Source organism: Ranitomeya imitator, chromosome 5 (assembly GCF_032444005.1).
Source record: "Ranitomeya imitator isolate aRanImi1 chromosome 5, aRanImi1.pri, whole genome shotgun sequence".
Taxonomy (NCBI): domain Eukaryota; kingdom Metazoa; phylum Chordata; class Amphibia; order Anura; family Dendrobatidae; genus Ranitomeya; species Ranitomeya imitator.
Genome location: NC_091286.1, coordinates 350,679,819 through 350,695,939, shown reverse-complemented (window position 1 = coordinate 350,695,939; position 16,121 = coordinate 350,679,819). Strand labels below are relative to the sequence as shown.

At 46.8% G+C, this 16,121-nt stretch overlaps 1 protein-coding gene across 1 annotated transcript in view; it reads left to right on the top strand.

Annotated features, from left to right (window-relative positions):
• Window positions 1–16,121, top strand: part of LOC138637623 (dynein axonemal heavy chain 5-like) — a 569,265-nt gene that overhangs the window by 64,828 nt on the left and 488,316 nt on the right. Inside the window, exons 12-13 of the mRNA XM_069726456.1 lie at window positions 14,478–14,634; window positions 15,875–16,010. Of these exons, the coding sequence (XP_069582557.1) occupies window positions 14,478–14,634; window positions 15,875–16,010 (293 nt within the window). The remainder of the gene's footprint in view (window positions 1–14,477; window positions 14,635–15,874; window positions 16,011–16,121) is intronic.

Below are 16,121 nucleotides of genomic sequence, written 5' to 3'. Positions count from 1 at the left end.
AGGAGTACATAGTGACGTTCCTTTGATGTCAATTTCCTCTTCCCCCTCTTCTGAGGTCCCTGAGTTTTTGTCGGATTTCCAGGATGTATTTGATGAGCCCAAGTCCAGTTCCCTTCCTCCACATAGGGACTGTGATTGTGCTATTAACTTGATTCCTGGTTGTAAGTTCCCTAAGGGCCGACTTTTCAATCTGTCTGTGCCAGAGCATGCCCCCATGCGGAGCTATGTTAAGGAATCTTTGGAGAAAGGGCATATTTGGCCCTCTTCGTCACCATTGGGTGCGGGTTTCTTTTTTGTTGCTAAGAAGGATGGCTCCTTGAGACCCTGTATTGATTATCGTCTTCTTAATAAGATCACGGTCACATTCCAATACCCCTTGCCTTTGCTTACTGATTTGTTTGCTCAGATTAAGGGGGCTAGTTGGTTTACTAAGATTGACCTCCGAGGGGCATATAATCTTGTTCGTATTAAACAGGGTGACGAATGGAAAACTGCATTTAATATGCCCGAAGGCCATTTTGAATACCTTGTGATGCCATTTGGGCTCTCTAATGCTCCATCTGTGTTCCAGTCTTTCATGCATGATATTTTCCGCAATTATCTTGATAAATTCATGGTCGTATATTTGGATGATATTTAGATTTTTTCCGATGATTGGAAGTCTCATGTAAAGCAGGTCAGGATGGTGTTCCAGATCCTTCGTGATAATGCTTTATTTGCGAAGGGGTCTAAGTGCCTATTCGAAGTTCAGAAGGTCTCTTTTTTGGGTTTTATTTTTTCTCCCTCGTCTATAGAAATGGATCCTGTTAAGGTCCAAGCTATTCATGACTGGATCCAACCCACATCTGTGAAGGGTCTTCAAAAAGTTTTGGGCTTTGCTAATTTCTATCGCCGTTTCATTGCCAACTTTTCCAGTGTGGTTAAGCCCCTTACTGATTTGACGAAGAAAGGCGCTGATGTGACGAATTGGTCCTCTGAGGCTGTTGAGGCCTTTCAGGAGCTTAAACGCCGATTTACTTCTGCCCCTGTGTTGCGTCAACCAGATGTTTCTCTTCCTTTTCAGGTTGAGGTCGACACTTCTGAGATTGGGGCAGGGGCCGTTTTGTCTCAGAGGGAGTCTGATGGTTCTTTGATGAAACCGTGTGCTTTTTTTCCAGAAAGTTTTCGCCTGCGGAATGCAATTATGATGTCGGCAATCGGGAGTTGTTGGCTATGAAGTGGGCGTTTGAGGCGTGGCGACATTGGCTTGAGGGAGCTAAACACCGTGTTGTGGTCCTGACCGATCATAAGAATCTGATTTACCTCGAGTCGGCCAAGCGGCTGAATCCTAGACAGGCTCGATGGTCCCTGTTTTTCTCCCGTTTTGATTTTGTGGTCTCGTATCTTCCGGGATCTAAGAATGTTAAGGCTGATGCACTCTCTAGGAGTTTTTCGCCTGATTCTCCTGGAGTCCTTGAGCCGGTTGGTATTCTTAAGGAGGGGGTGATTCTTTCTGCTATCTCCCCTGATTTGCGGCGGGTGCTTCAGGAATTTCAGGCTGATAGGCCTGACCGCTGTCCAGTGGGGAAGCTGTTTGTTCCTGATAGATGGACAAGTAAGGTAATTTCTGAGGTTCATTGTTCAGTGTTGGCTGGTCATCCTGGGATTTTTGGTACCAGAGATTTGGTTGCTAGGTCCTTTTGGTGGCCTTCCTTGTCGCGCGATGTGCGTGCTTTTGTGCAGTCCTGTGGAACTTGCGCCAGGGCCAAGCCTTGCTGTTCCCGCACTAGTGGGTTGCTTTTGCCTTTGCCGGTCCCTGAGAGGCCCTGGACGCATATTTCCATGGATTTTATTTCGGATCTTCCTGTTTCCCAGAAGATGTCTGTTATCTGGGTTGTTTGTGACCGGTTCTCTAAAATGGTCCATCTGGTACCTTTGCCTAAGTTGCCTTCCTCCTCAGATCTGGTTCCATTATTTTTTCAGCATGTGGTTCATTTGCATGGCATTCCGGAGAATATTGTGTCTGACAGAGGTTCTCAGTTTGTCTCCAGATTTTGGTGGGCCTTTTGTGCCAGGATGGGCATTGATTTGTCTTTTTCTTCGGCGTTTCATCCTCAGACTAATGGCCAAACTGAGCGAACTAATCAGACCTTGGAGACCTATTTGAGATGCTTTGTGTCTGCTGATCAGGATGATTGGGTGGCTTTCTTGCCGTTGGCCGAGTTTGCCCTTAATAATCGGGCTAGTTCGGCTACTTTGGTTTCACCTTTCTTTTGTAATTTTGGTTTTCATCCTCGTTTTTCTTCTGGGCAGGTTGAGCCTTCTGATTGTCCTGGTGTTAATTCTGTGGTGGACAGGCTGCAGCAGATTTGGACTCATGTGGTGGACAATTTGTCGTTGTCTCAGGAAAGGGCTCAACGTTTTGCTAACCGCCGTCGGTGTGTTGGTCCCCGGCTTCGTGTGGGGGATTTGGTTTGGTTGTCTTCTCGTCATGTTCCTATGAAGGTTTCTTCTCCTAAGTTTAAGCCTCGGTTTATTGGTCCTTATAAAATTTCTGAAATTATTAATCCGGTGTCTTTTCGTTTGGCTCTTCCTGCCTCTTTTGCCATTCATAATGTTTTCCATAGATCTTTGTTGCGGAGATATGTGGTGCCCGTTGTTCCCTCGGTTGACCCTCCTGCCCCGGTGTTGGTTGAGGGAGAGTTGGAATATGAGGTTGAGAAGATTTTGGATTCTCGTTTTTCGAGGCGGAGGCTTCAGTATCTTGTCAAGTGGAAGGGTTATGGCCAGGATGATAATTCTTGGGTTGTTGCCTCCGATGTCCATGCCACCGATTTGGTTCGTGCTTTTCACTTGGCTCGTCCTGATCGGCCTGGGGGCTCTGGTGAGGGTTCGGTGACCCCTCCTCAAGGAAGGGGGGGTACTGTTGTGAATTCCGCTCTTGGGCTCCCTCCGGTGGTTGTAAGTGGCACTTTTGTGAGTTCTGCTCTTGGGCTCCCTCTTGTGGTTTCTAGTGGTATGGCTGCTCCTTGGAGTTAGCTGTCATCAGCTGCCTCCACTTATCATCTCTTCTGCTCGGCTATTTAAGTCTGGCTCTTTCTTCAGCCAGTGCCACTTGTAAATGGTTCCTGGTTGGATTCACATCTCTTTGGAGTTCCCTGTTATCCTGACCAGTTCAGCTAAGCTAAGTTTTTGCTTGCTCTTTTCTGTCCATAGATTGTGGACTTATCCATTCTGTGCTTTCTATGTTTGTCCAGCTTATCAGTGTGAATTAATTCTGTCTTGCTGGAAGCTCTGGGAGGCAGATTTGCCCTCCATACCTTTAGTCAGGTGTGGAGATTTTTTTGTAAACTCTGCGTGGATTTTTGTAGTGTTTTATACTGACCGCACAGTATTCCATCCTGTCCTATCTATTTAGCTAGACTGGCCTCCTGTGCTCATCCTGGTTTCTTTCTGTGTATGTCTTTTCCCTCTCCACTCACAGTCATTATTTATGGGGGGCTAATCTATCCTTTGGGGATTTTCTCTGAGGCAAGATAGCTTTCCTGCTTCTTTCTTTAGGGGTAGTTAGCTCTTAGGCTGTGACAAGATGCCTAGGGAGAGTTAGGAGCATTCCACGGCTGCTTCTAGTGTTGTGTTGAGCTTAGGGACTGCGGTCAGTACAGTTACCAAGTCCTTCAGAGCTCGTTCCATGTTGCTCCTAGACCACCGTATCATAACAGTGATGGAATGTTTTGCTTCTCCACTGCAATAGACTGTGTGAATGAACTGGACTAAGCAGAGGGTGGGGGTGGAGCCTGATCAGCATGTGAGAACTGAAGCTGCTGCAGAGAGAACTTTGTGCTGATAGCTGCAAGAGAGGACCCACAGCCTGAACGCAGTGGACTTGTGAAATCTGGCAGCAAGAGTCGTTGTCCTATGTGAGTTTGAGAAACCACGAAGATGCCGAGAAAGGGATTTACAGTTTCCAGGAACACCTCCAGGACCCTGAAGCAAGGAGAAGACCACGTTTCACAGAGCTGGCAGAAAGCCGTGCGCACCACCGTACTAGACTGCTGGGGGCCCCGGAACTGGATTTGAGTCCCCAACATCACCGTGAGCTTGTTCCTGTTTTGTGCACATGTCAGGGCCTAGTGTAGGCTTAAGTATTCAGAACATGGCAGACGTAAGGCCTGCTTAGTAAAGGCCAGGGAGGTTATACGTAAAGTAGCCTTTATTCTTTGTTTATTGTTTGCATTCACTTGTGTGATATATATTGAGTCTGTACCAGTTAGAGCATCATGCTATTTTACAGACAAGCTAAAGAATATAACTCTTGTAAATTATCTTTTGCCATTGCATACCCCTGTTTGCATCTACCCTTTGTTGTTTGCACCTCATCTTGTGTACGGTAGTCTTCATGCACCGTGGTGGTCCCCCGGCCATCGCTTCAAGTAGCGCTGTGAGCAGGGTACTGTCACCAAGATGGAGGCAGCAGATAGCAATGGCGGGAATGTTAATGGAGATGCTGTGGGCATTGGTAGAACCCCTGCAAGGACACTCCCTATGGGCACCATATTTAGTGTGTTACCAAGGCTTGACGGCAATAATATGCCACTGTCCAACTGAGCATCCCAGCTGCAAAGCACCCTGAAGATTTATAACATCAGTCCAGACCACAAAGCGGACATTGCTTTAACTGCCGTAGAGGGAGAAGCCCGTAGAAACGTCTGCCTTCAACCAGAACTCACCCGCAGTACACTGAAGGAGCTAGTGAAGTTCCTGGAAGAGATCTACGGCAAGACTGCTAGCGCTGGACACCTTCTCGCCAAATTTTTTTCTAGGCTGCAGCGGGAAGAAAGAATTTCTCAGTATGCAACAGCACTGCAAGAAGTGTTAGCAGAGGTGCAGAGAAAGGAGGCAGATGGATTTTACGGCATGGGCTCTAAAGACCGGATACTCTGGGATCAATTCATTCTGGGACTGCACAGCACATCCTTGAGGCGAGCACTGTCAGAACGGGTCTGGGCAGATCCGGCTCTTTCGTCAAATCCTGGCAGAAACAGTGGCCCGAAGTAAAGAGGAGAGCTAGGCGTCTGGGGTGATGCGTGTCCAGGGCGCCAATACCAGAGGGGACCCAAACCATCAGGAGGTGCTGGTCCAGGTGGTGCAAGACTTACAGCGGTCCCTTGTCAATGTGCAAGAGAAACTGACCCAGATGGAGCGAAGAGTGGGGGAACTACAACAGTCTGACCCACTGTACTCACGCAACCATTCTTTGGTCGGACCAATAAGGGATCAGTGGGAGCAAGCCCCCTCCCATCAGGCTTCAGAGGCACAAGGACAGGCTCGAGGTACCCCCCGGTGAGGAGGAGGCATCCAATGCTGGGAATGTGGAGGACGGGGGCACCTTGCCAGAGACTGTCGGAACTATACTCAAGGCCAGCGGATGCCGCCGTTAAACTACCAACCCCCGCAGTAGTGCGGCACTCTGCGGGGGAGGCGAGGAGAGAGGCCACTCCATATCATAACGAACACTTGATTGCTAGGTGTCCCATCATACGTGCTGAATTCGAGGGAGTTCTAGTGGATTGACTGATAGATACCGGGTCACAAGTGACGACAATGCCAGAAACTTATTTCAAGCAGCATTTCCAGGCCCTGGCCAAGCCAGAAAAAGAGACATTGATCCGGTTGTTTGCTGCCAACCAACAACCGATCCCGGTCACAGGGGTCGTGTGGATGAATATTTGAATCTGTGGACAAGAAGTGGGGAGAAATGGGATCCTGTTAGTCCCTGAGCCTATCAAAGAAGATGTGCCTGTAGTACTGGGAATTAATATCCTACGTGAACTCGATCAGATTATGTTTACCAAACGGGGACCTGGATATTGGAAGAAGGCTACTACACATAAGCCCACTCAAGAAGCCCTTCAACGACTGATCTGCGTCTGTGGGACGCAGAATAGGGTGCCATCCTATCAGATGGTAGGGGACATCAGGGCTCCTGGTAAAGAACCTGTAATCCTGCCTCCCGAGCGAGAAACTATAGTATACCTTCAAGTGGGGACGCATCGCAACCTTAATGGGTTGGAAGTGATTGTTCAGCCTGTGGTAGGCGGAGGAGTGGACCAAGAAGTCATGATAGCTCGTACGATAGCTGTAGTCCAGCAAGGACACGTCCCCATAAGAGCATTGAATGTGGGCCCCGGGGAGGTCACCCTGCCACGATGGACAGATCTGGCCCTGGTGTACCTACATAAGGGTGAAGTGGTGAGTCAGAAGGAGATGTCTTTATCGCCGAAAGGTGCGGGGTGGACCCTAGCAGTCGCTGCGGGGACCGAAGGGACACCATCCCCGGGGTGGAGTGGAGTGGACGGGTCATCCTTGATCAAATGGAAGTGGATGTGAAGACTCTGGGCCTGAGCGTGTGCAAGCAATAGAAGCTATGCTGTGGGAAAATCAGGCTGCAATTGCCCATCATGCCGAGGATTACGGCTGTACTGAAGCCATCACGCATGAGATACCGACTGGAGAAGCTCGTCCAATTCGAGAATGATACCAGCAGATCCCGCCCAAGATGAGCTTCTCCACCCTGGACCTAGCAAGTGGATATTGGCGAGTAGCCGTGGCAGAGAAAGACAAAGATAAAACCATCTTCATCCTCCCTATGGGGCTGTTCGAGTTTAACCGGATGCCCTTCGGGCTCTCCAATGCTCTGGGCACCTTTCAACGGCTGATGGCAAAGTGTTTGGGAGACTTAAATTTTGAGGCTACCCTGATTGATCTGGATGACATAATTGTGTTTTCGGCCTCATTCGAAGAACACCTTACCCAGCTTGGTCAGGTACTCGGAAGACTGAGGCTCATAACCTGAAGGTGAAGCCAAAGAAGTGCCACCTTTTCAAGAGAGAGATCAAGTACCTAGGCCACATAGTGTCACAAGATGGAGTTCTACCCTCACCAGAAAAAGTGGCTGCTATCCAGAAGTGGCCAATCCCTCGAACAGTGAGAGAACTCCAGGCCTTTCTGGGGCTCGCCGGGTACTACCGCCAGTTCGTTAAAGACTTCGCGAAGGTGGTGGGTCCTCTCAATGAGCTGCTCAGGGGGACTGCTGGAGTCCCAAAGACCCAGTACATCCCTTGGGCCCAGAAACAAGATGAGGTCTTCCAGGCTATAAAGAATGCCCTTACCGTAGACCCAATTTTGGCCTACACAGACTTCGATCAACCGTTCCTGTTGTACACAGATGGTAGCCTTCATGGACTCAGTGCAGTACTTGCTCAGATACAGAATGGACATGAGAGAGTCATTGGGTATGCCAGCAGGTCCCTGCGAGACAGCGAAAGAAACCTCACAATTACAGCTCCTTTCGGTTAGAGCTCCTGGCCCTGGTGTGGGCCATGACAGAGAAGTTTGTGGGCTTCCTGACAGGGACAAAGATTCAAGTTTGAACAGATAATAATCCCCTGGCCCACCTTGAGAATGCTAAATTGGGGGCCTTAGAACAACGGTGGGTGTCTCGCCTAGCCAAGTTTGACTTTACCATCCGTTATCGCTCTGCTACCGAAAACGGAAATGCTGATGGGCTGTCAAGAGTGACTGTGTAGACTCCAATGGGGGATCTCGATGAGCAACTCGAAGAGGAGGAAACCCTAGACTTTCGTAAGTTTAAGCCCCCAGTTGCGGCCCAGTCAAGAAGGGAGGCCTGCGCATTACCCCGGTCTCTGGGGAGAACCAATGAGGAGTGGGGACTTGTTCAGGATGAAGACGAAGGGCTGAGACAGATAAAATGGTGGTTAACTCAGAAGCGGAATCCTGGCAAACAAGAGAGAGATGATCTGGACTCTGAAATGAAGAGTGTGTTACACCAGTGGGATAGACTGGGTGTGCGAGAGTCAGTGCTATATCGTAATAGACAACAGTCAAAAGATATGGAAGTGAGGTGGCAGGTGGTCATCCTAGGAAGATTGGCTCAAGAAGTAGCTAAAGAAGCCCCCAAATTTGGAGCTCACTTTGGGCCCACAAAGACCTACCAATTGTTACAGTGGTATGTGTATTGCCCCCTGGTTGTAGTCTGTGGTGGGAGAGGTTTGCCGGCAATGTCAAGTATGTGACCTCATTAAGAGTACCGAACAGAGGGCACCCATCCAGACCATACAAACTAAGGAGCCGCTAGAAGTCTTGATGATTGACTATCTCCTCATGGGACACTCGGTCCGGGGGCTACAGTACTGTTTGGTGATGACCGATCATTTCTCTAAGTTCGCAGTAGTCACCCCGACTAGAGATCAGACTGCGGAAACGGCAGCGTGAGCCATCTGTCAAGACTTCATACGGGTGTATGGGTTCCCAAAGCGCATCCACTCCGACCAAGGCGCATGTTTCCAAGGCAAGGTGATGGAAGAACTGTATTGTATGTATGGCATCGAGTGGTCCTGGACCACCCCTTACCATCCTCAAGGCAATGGAGAATGTGACCGCTTCAACTGAACCTTACTTCAAATGCTGAGAACGTTGGAGGAGGATAAGAAGGCGTGTTGGCCAGACTACCTGCCTGAGTTGGTCTGGACCTACAACAATCGGGTCCACTCCTCCAGGGGTTATACCCCCTATCTACTGCTATTTGGAAGAGCTGGACGAGAGATCATTGAGCTGAATTTGGAACAGCCAGAGGAGCTGATGGAGCGAACTGTCACCTCATGGGTGAAAGAGCATCGGCAAAGATTACAAACGATACGGTGGTTGGCAGGTCAGCAGCTGCAAGAAAAAGAACATACGGGCAGTAAACTGCATGAAGAGTTACCACTCCAACCCGGAGACCGAGTATTAGTCAGGGAGAAATGCCACAAGGGAAAACTAAGTGAGAGATGGGAAGTACAGCCTTACAGAGTAATTGAGCGAGTGTATGCTAATGGCCCTGTCTACAAGGTGCAGATTGAGAGTGGGGAGTCCGCCCCTAGAGTACTTCACAGAAATATGCTGCTGCCCTGCCAGTCTGAGATCTGTTCTATGCCATTGTCGCCTGAAGGCGCTACTCCACTTCCTGAATCTGTCATGCCTGATGGTGAAATCGATGACGAGTGGTGGACCGTCCCTGACACAGTAGGGGGTCCTCAGCCGAACAGAGACGGTAATCCCATGGATGTACCAGTACTGCCACGCGAGGGCGAGACCAGACAGGAGCCCACGATGACTCCTGCAGCAAGTGTTCCTCTGGAAGATAGACAAGCTTTGCCTGAAAGCCAAGAGCTATGGAGATCCCAGAGGTCTAATGCAGGGGTTCCACCAGTCTGATATGTAGAACAGTGTGCTCTGTCTGTTTTTCCAACTTTGTTGCCTCTTCTATAGGTGCTGTTTCTGCATTGCACGTTCCTTCATTACACTTTGACCTTGAAGCTGTGATGGCTGAGGACGACCATCATTAAGAAGGGAGGCATGTAAGAGGGTGGTGCTGTTATGGACAGTAAGGAACACGCTGTCACTTTAAGAGACTGCACCCCCTTGTCTGGCATGATAGAATGTTCTGCTTCTTCCCTGCAATAGACTGTGTGAATGAACTGGACTGAGCAGAGGGTGGGGGTGGAGCCTGATCAACGTGTGAGAACTGAAGCTGCTGCAGAGAGAACTTTGTGCTGATAGCTGCAAGAGAGCACCCACAGCCTGAACGGAGTGGACTTGTGAAATCTGACAGACTTTTCCTGGTGCAGCAAGAGTGGATGTCCTGTGTGAGTTTGAGAAGCTACGAAGATACCGAGAAAGGGATTTACAGTTTCCAGGAGCACCTCCAGGACCCCGAAGCAAGGAGAAGACCACGTTTCATGGAGCTGGTAGAAAGCCGTGCCCACCACCGTACTAGACTGCTGGGGGCCGCCCGGGACTGGATTTGAGTCCCCAACATCACCGTAAGTTTGTTCCTGTTTTGTGCACATGTCAGGGCCTAGTGTAGGCTTCAGTAGTCAGAACACGGCAGCCGTGAGGCCTGCTTAGTAAAAGCCAGGGAGTTTATACGTAGAGTAGCATTATTCTTTGTTTATTGTTTGCATTTACTTGTGTGATATATATTGAGTCTGTAAAAGTTTGAGCACCGTGCTATTTTACGGACAAGCTAAAGAATATAACTCTTGTAAATTATCTTTTGCCATTGCATACTCCTGTTTGCATCTTCCTCATCCACTTCATTCCTTGCCTTCCAATAAATCTACCCTTTGTTGCTTGCACCTCATCTTGTGTACGGTAGTCTTCCTGCACCATGGTGGTCCATCGGCCATCGCTTCAGTAGTCCCTTACTGCCTATGGCTTCTGGTAGGGTCCTCAGAGTTCCTCTCTGTCCCCCATAAAGGTTAGGACACAACCCATTTGACAGGTGCAGCAGGCCTTTTTATAGGGTCTCTATCACGACCTGGGCCCTATAATTATCACTATGTCTCCTGGGTGTAAAGGCGGACAGGTAACTTGAAGTTCAGCTGTTCTGCCGGTTTCAGCTATGCCACTTAGAGTTCAGCACGGCCACGGTCTTCCAGTTACCGGAATCTGTGCCAGCCAGGGAAGTAGCTAATGCAATGCTTTGCTCCGCTGGTATCACTCTCCTGCACACTTTCCACAAGTTGTTCGTTCTTTCTAAGTTCTCTTTTCTCCAGGAGCTGTAGTACCTCAGACTACATGGCCCCTTCAGACCTTCTGACACTCTGTCTGTCTGCCCTCTTCCCTGTCCTCTGACAGTCTGACTGAAATCTCCCTTTCCCTCCAGACCAGAATGTATTTATAGGGGAGGTCACCCTAAACCAGGTTTAGAGCTCCTCCTTCTGGCCTGGAGTGTGAACATGTTGTGTGTATGTGATTACCTGGTGAAAGATATCCTTTATCGCTTCCAAGCGTGACATCACTCTCCTTCGAGGGGAAAGCAATGCCACTGTGACGACCAGGACCCTGGGGCACCACACACGCACAAGCTCACACGCTCACACTTTCACACTCACGCTCACACACTCATGCTCACACTCACACACTCACACTCTTACACACTCTCGTGCTCATGTACACGCTCACACTTTCCCACTCACGCTCACACACTCATGCTCACACTCACACTCTTACACACTCTCGTGCTCATGTACACGCTCACACTTTCCCACTCACGCTCACACACTCACACGCTGACACTCACGCTCACACGCTCATGCTCACACACACTCACACTTTCACACTCACGCTGCCATGCTCACACTCACACAATCACACTCTCAAGCACACACGCACACACTCAGACTTACACTCATGCTCTCACTGTCGCTCACACACTCACGCTCACACTTTCACAGTTACGCTCTCATGTACACACTCAGACTCACGCTCACATGCTCATGCACACGCTCACGCTCAGACACACGCTCAGACTCACGCTCAGACTCATGCGCACATGCATACGCTCACATGCACACTGTCATGCTCACACTGACATGCTCACGCTCACTCACACTTAGCCCCAACACCCTCATTACTAAGCCGATAAGTAAACATAAATACACACAAACCTATGCACACATTGTCACCAGCCTATGTAGTAGCGTTAACAGAACAAATGTACATAGGCTTTAACCAGACAGCAACTCTTAAATATAAAGATTAAAACAAAATTTAAAAAATTTGTGTGAGCTCCTGCTTAATTTTAATAACCAGCAGAGGGAAAGCTGATGGCTGGGGGCAGATGTTTATAGCCTGGGAAGGGGGTAATACCTATGGAGCTTCCCAGGCTACATCAGCTCACAGCTGTATACTTAGCCTTTACTGGCTATTAAAGTGAAGGACCCCCCCAAAAATGACATGGGGTCCCCCTATAATTAATAACCAGCAAAGACTATGTAGACATCTGGAGGCTGATATTAATAGCCTAGGAAGGGACCATTCATATTGCCCCCCCCATCTAAAAGCATCAGCTCTCAGCTATCCCAGAAAAGGCGCATCTATAAGATGCGCCAAATCTTGTGCTTAGACTTGCTCTTCTCACTTACTCTGTAGCGGTGGAAAGCTGGGTACATATTTGTAGAACTTCGTTATACCAAGAAACAGAAAGATGATCGGCACAGAGCTTCACTATAGCGCAATTGGAGTTTCGCTTAAACGATCTGTTTCAGAAGGACAGATGAGGTCTCCCTTGGACCTGTAGAAGCGCCGTAGCGCGAAACAGCTGTCGTCCGGTCTCTCCTCACTCCCGCTCCCTCACAGATCACTGCGTATGCCGGTTCATACTATGCATAGTATGTTTTGCTGAATAAAGAGCACACTTGGAAGAAGCGCAAGGGTGAGTGCTGCATCATTTTTCTTCTCATTATATGGTCTTGTACATATTTGTAGGGTTGATGTCACCTTTGTAATATCAACTGACATCAAGCCCCGAGGTTAGTAATGGAGAGGCGTCTTTAAGACATCTATCCATTAGTAACCCCATAGTGATATTGTATAAAAACACAGACACCCAGAATAAAGTCCTTTATTTGAAATAATGACACAGACTCCTATAATAATCTTAATTAAACCATACGTACCAAACGTATAATCCACCGAAACCAACGTCTCCTGCAACAAAAATAAAATAATAAACCACAATATTCCTCACCTGTCTGCAGAGAAGAAAATCTATAATGACCCATGATGATCCTGATCACTTTGAGAGCTGTCACATCAGTGATGTGACTGCTCTCAAAGACAGCCAGTGATACAATGACAGGAGGTGAGTGCTCCAGCAGTGTATAACTGAGCCGCCGTGAGAGCACACCGGAGATCATCAGTTGTTCAGTTCCGGTGATCTACCTTATGGCACTACTGCTGCCTGGGAAAGTTCTCACGCAGCATTGCTGTAAGTGAGAGCACCGGAGCTAACTCCGGTGAACTCTCACAGCAGTGCAGTGAAACACTGCAGGAGCGATTACCTCCTGTCATTATATCGCCGCCAGCTGGGTAGAGCGGTGTTCTACATATGAGATCGCCGTGGGACACTCGGGATTACGTGGACTACGGTGGACAGGTGAGTATATGTTAGTTTATTATTTGACATTATTTCTAGGAGACGAGGGCATCGGGGATTGGGCGAGTATAATTTTTTTTATTTTTATGTGCATATGTATGTAATGTAACTTTTTTCTTTTTAACAGTGAGCACAGGTGCCCGCAGATGATTCTACTCTCCCTTCAGCGGCACCTGCTGTCAATTTTATCAGTGACAACAGACATAGCCCGATGGGAGCAGTAGTTTAATCGGCCCATGCCTGCTTTTATACCGCAGGTCACCGCTGCGGATCACAGTCAGCACCGGGATAACGCTGACATCTGCCAGCATGATCCTGCAGTGCTGTGACCGACAGTACCAGCAGTAGGGTTACCACAGGTGACAATCACAGCTGCGGGGTCACGCGGACATGTGACAGCATGACCCTGTAGTGCTCTAACTGGTGGTCTTACCAGCAACTCCTGTCATCGCACGCACTGAGCAGTGTGTGCAATGACGGGAAAATAAAGCCCACAGCATACCCTGCGGGCTACAACAAAATGGCCGCAATCTCATCCCACAGCTGTGAGTTGGACAGCCCAGGAGGGCGTGCCCAGGTCACAGCTATGAGGCAGGAGGAACTGCCTCAATGCAAGAGATGCGGTCGGAGGCTGACCATTGGCATCTATGCCCATTGCTGCCGTAAGTGAGGGGTGCAAGTGTCGTGTCCAGACACTTACGCCTACACTAATGAAAATGGCAGCCCCAGTGGCAAACATAAGTCATTAAATGAAAAACTATAAAAGTAGTTAATTTAATTTTGTATTTAAAATAATTGATTGTATAATCAATTATTATTAATACAAAAATTAAAATCCCGGCACCTTTCCTTTAAGATTAGAAGGAAGGAAGAGCCATGCAGCAATTATTTGTGTACCAGAAAGAAATGCACCCCAAATAAAATTAGCTAAGTTAAAAATGAAAAAGAAATACAGTACCTGCCAATCCCCACGTCCCAAGTGAGCTTAGCTAACAGTAGAGTATTCATTGCTTTGTTGAGGGTCCTTTAATTTTCATATTTTGCCTTTCTAAGGGTATATGCGCACAGGCTTGGACTTGCCCACAGGTTGAATCTCGACTGCTTTATATATGGAGATGGGAGCGTACAATAATAGTAGAATTGTAGTGTGGAGATTATGTGCTTCTATATCTGTTCTTGTTTCCATCTGTTCATTTCTCCATCTATCTCTTTTCCTACAGTCTATAAATCGGTTTTACTACTTCATTTCTAGTCTGATACCCATTTACATGTTTTAGGTTTTCTTTTTACATTAGTTGCACATGTTTTTCGTTATTAGATTCACTTGCATACTTTCCCGTTTCATTTTTATAGCCTAATTAAAAATGCTGTAGACTAAATGTTCTCACGAGTTTAATAACATGGTTGCAATGTAAAGCGGAGCACAAAGCGTTATTGGCAGAGAGGTACGTATGGTATTAATTTACTGAAACTCACATGCGCTGTCTTATTCTAGATGTTTGTGGAAGACTCCTCCATACTAAGTATCCCGTCTGTGAAATGTGGGGAGAGCTCTACTAAATCCGCATTAGATTTGGGGAATGATCAACTCTCACCAAATAAGGAAGAAGATGGAGAAATTGGGCTTTCCAATGAGGAGAAACACATGTTAGGTATGGATGAGCAGGGATGAACTCTGAATCAACCGTTATTCGATCTCTTTTAAAACCTTTCCACATAGATGTTCATTCTGATGAGCTAATGTTGACTTAAAAAGTTCATTAAAAAATTGTTCACAATTCAAGTCCTACAGACTAATGCTAGATTTACACCTTTAGCAGTCAGCAGTCGTTTAACCCCTTAAGGACCAAGGGTATTTCCATTTTTCACTTTTCATTTTTTTGCTCCCTTTCTTTCCAGAGCCATAACTTTTTTATTTTTTCCATCAATGTGGCCATGTGAGAGCTTCTTTTTGTGAGACGAGTTGTACTTTTGAACCAAACCATTAATTTTACCATGTTGCTTACTGGAAAACGAGAATTTTTTTTTTTTTTTTTTACCATATTCACTAAATGCTCAAAAACTCACCCGCCATTATAATTCTCCAGGTCAAACGAGTTCACATACAGTACAGACCAAAAGTTTGGACACACCTTCTCATTTAAAGATTTTTCTGTATTTTCATGACTATGAAAACTACATTCACACTGAAGGCATCAAAACTATGAATTAACACATGTGGAATTATATACTTAACAAAAAAGTGTGAAACAACTGAAATTATGTCTTATATTCTAGGTTCTTCAAAGTAGCCACCTTTTGCTTTGATGACTGCTTTCAGAGACAATATTTGCAATTGTGTTCCCTTTAAAGGACATTTTGGATGTTTCTCCTCAACAGATAGAAGATCTGAAAGATGTCCATGTATTTACATTTCAAAGCCCTGGGTGCCCATATATGCGATTTGGAGAGGGCTGATTATATTAACAGATACCCTTTACTGTTATTTTAATTTTCATTCCATAATCCAGATTTTCCCATTACTGATATAGATGACAATTGGTGCTGAGAAAGTTTTCTGGAGACCTGTAAGTATCATTTCTGGAGCACCTGCAGCAGAATTTTTGTGTGTGCCTCTAGCTCCTCCCCATAGAAGTTTATGAGCACCAACTGTCTCCTATCTCAGTAATGTGATTTACTGAAGACAGATTTTACCTAAGAAGTGAGAGTGAAAGAACAGTCAGTGAAGAGAATAAAGCAGATTGCTCTGATAAGCTATGTTACAAAGTTTCTTATTTTCATATGTATTATAGATATATGAAAAACAAAACAAAAAAAAGTTTGCTCTTTAAGCGAGCAATAAAATCTATATAAAACAGCTGAAAGCCAATAATATATTGATCTGCTTTGTAGCAAACCTGTACAACAGGGAAGATGTAGATGACGATGACTGCACTCTGTCCTCCGTTCTTCTGGAAAAGCTGGAGCAGATGATTGAACTGCTGAGGCAGTACATAGATGCAGATACATTACTGGATACAGAGAGGAGGTGAGCCATATGATAGAGACATCTTACTATGTATTTCATACCCATTCTACGTTAGTTCATACATTAAGTTTAAAAATTTATAATTTAAAATAGATATTATCATATGGATGT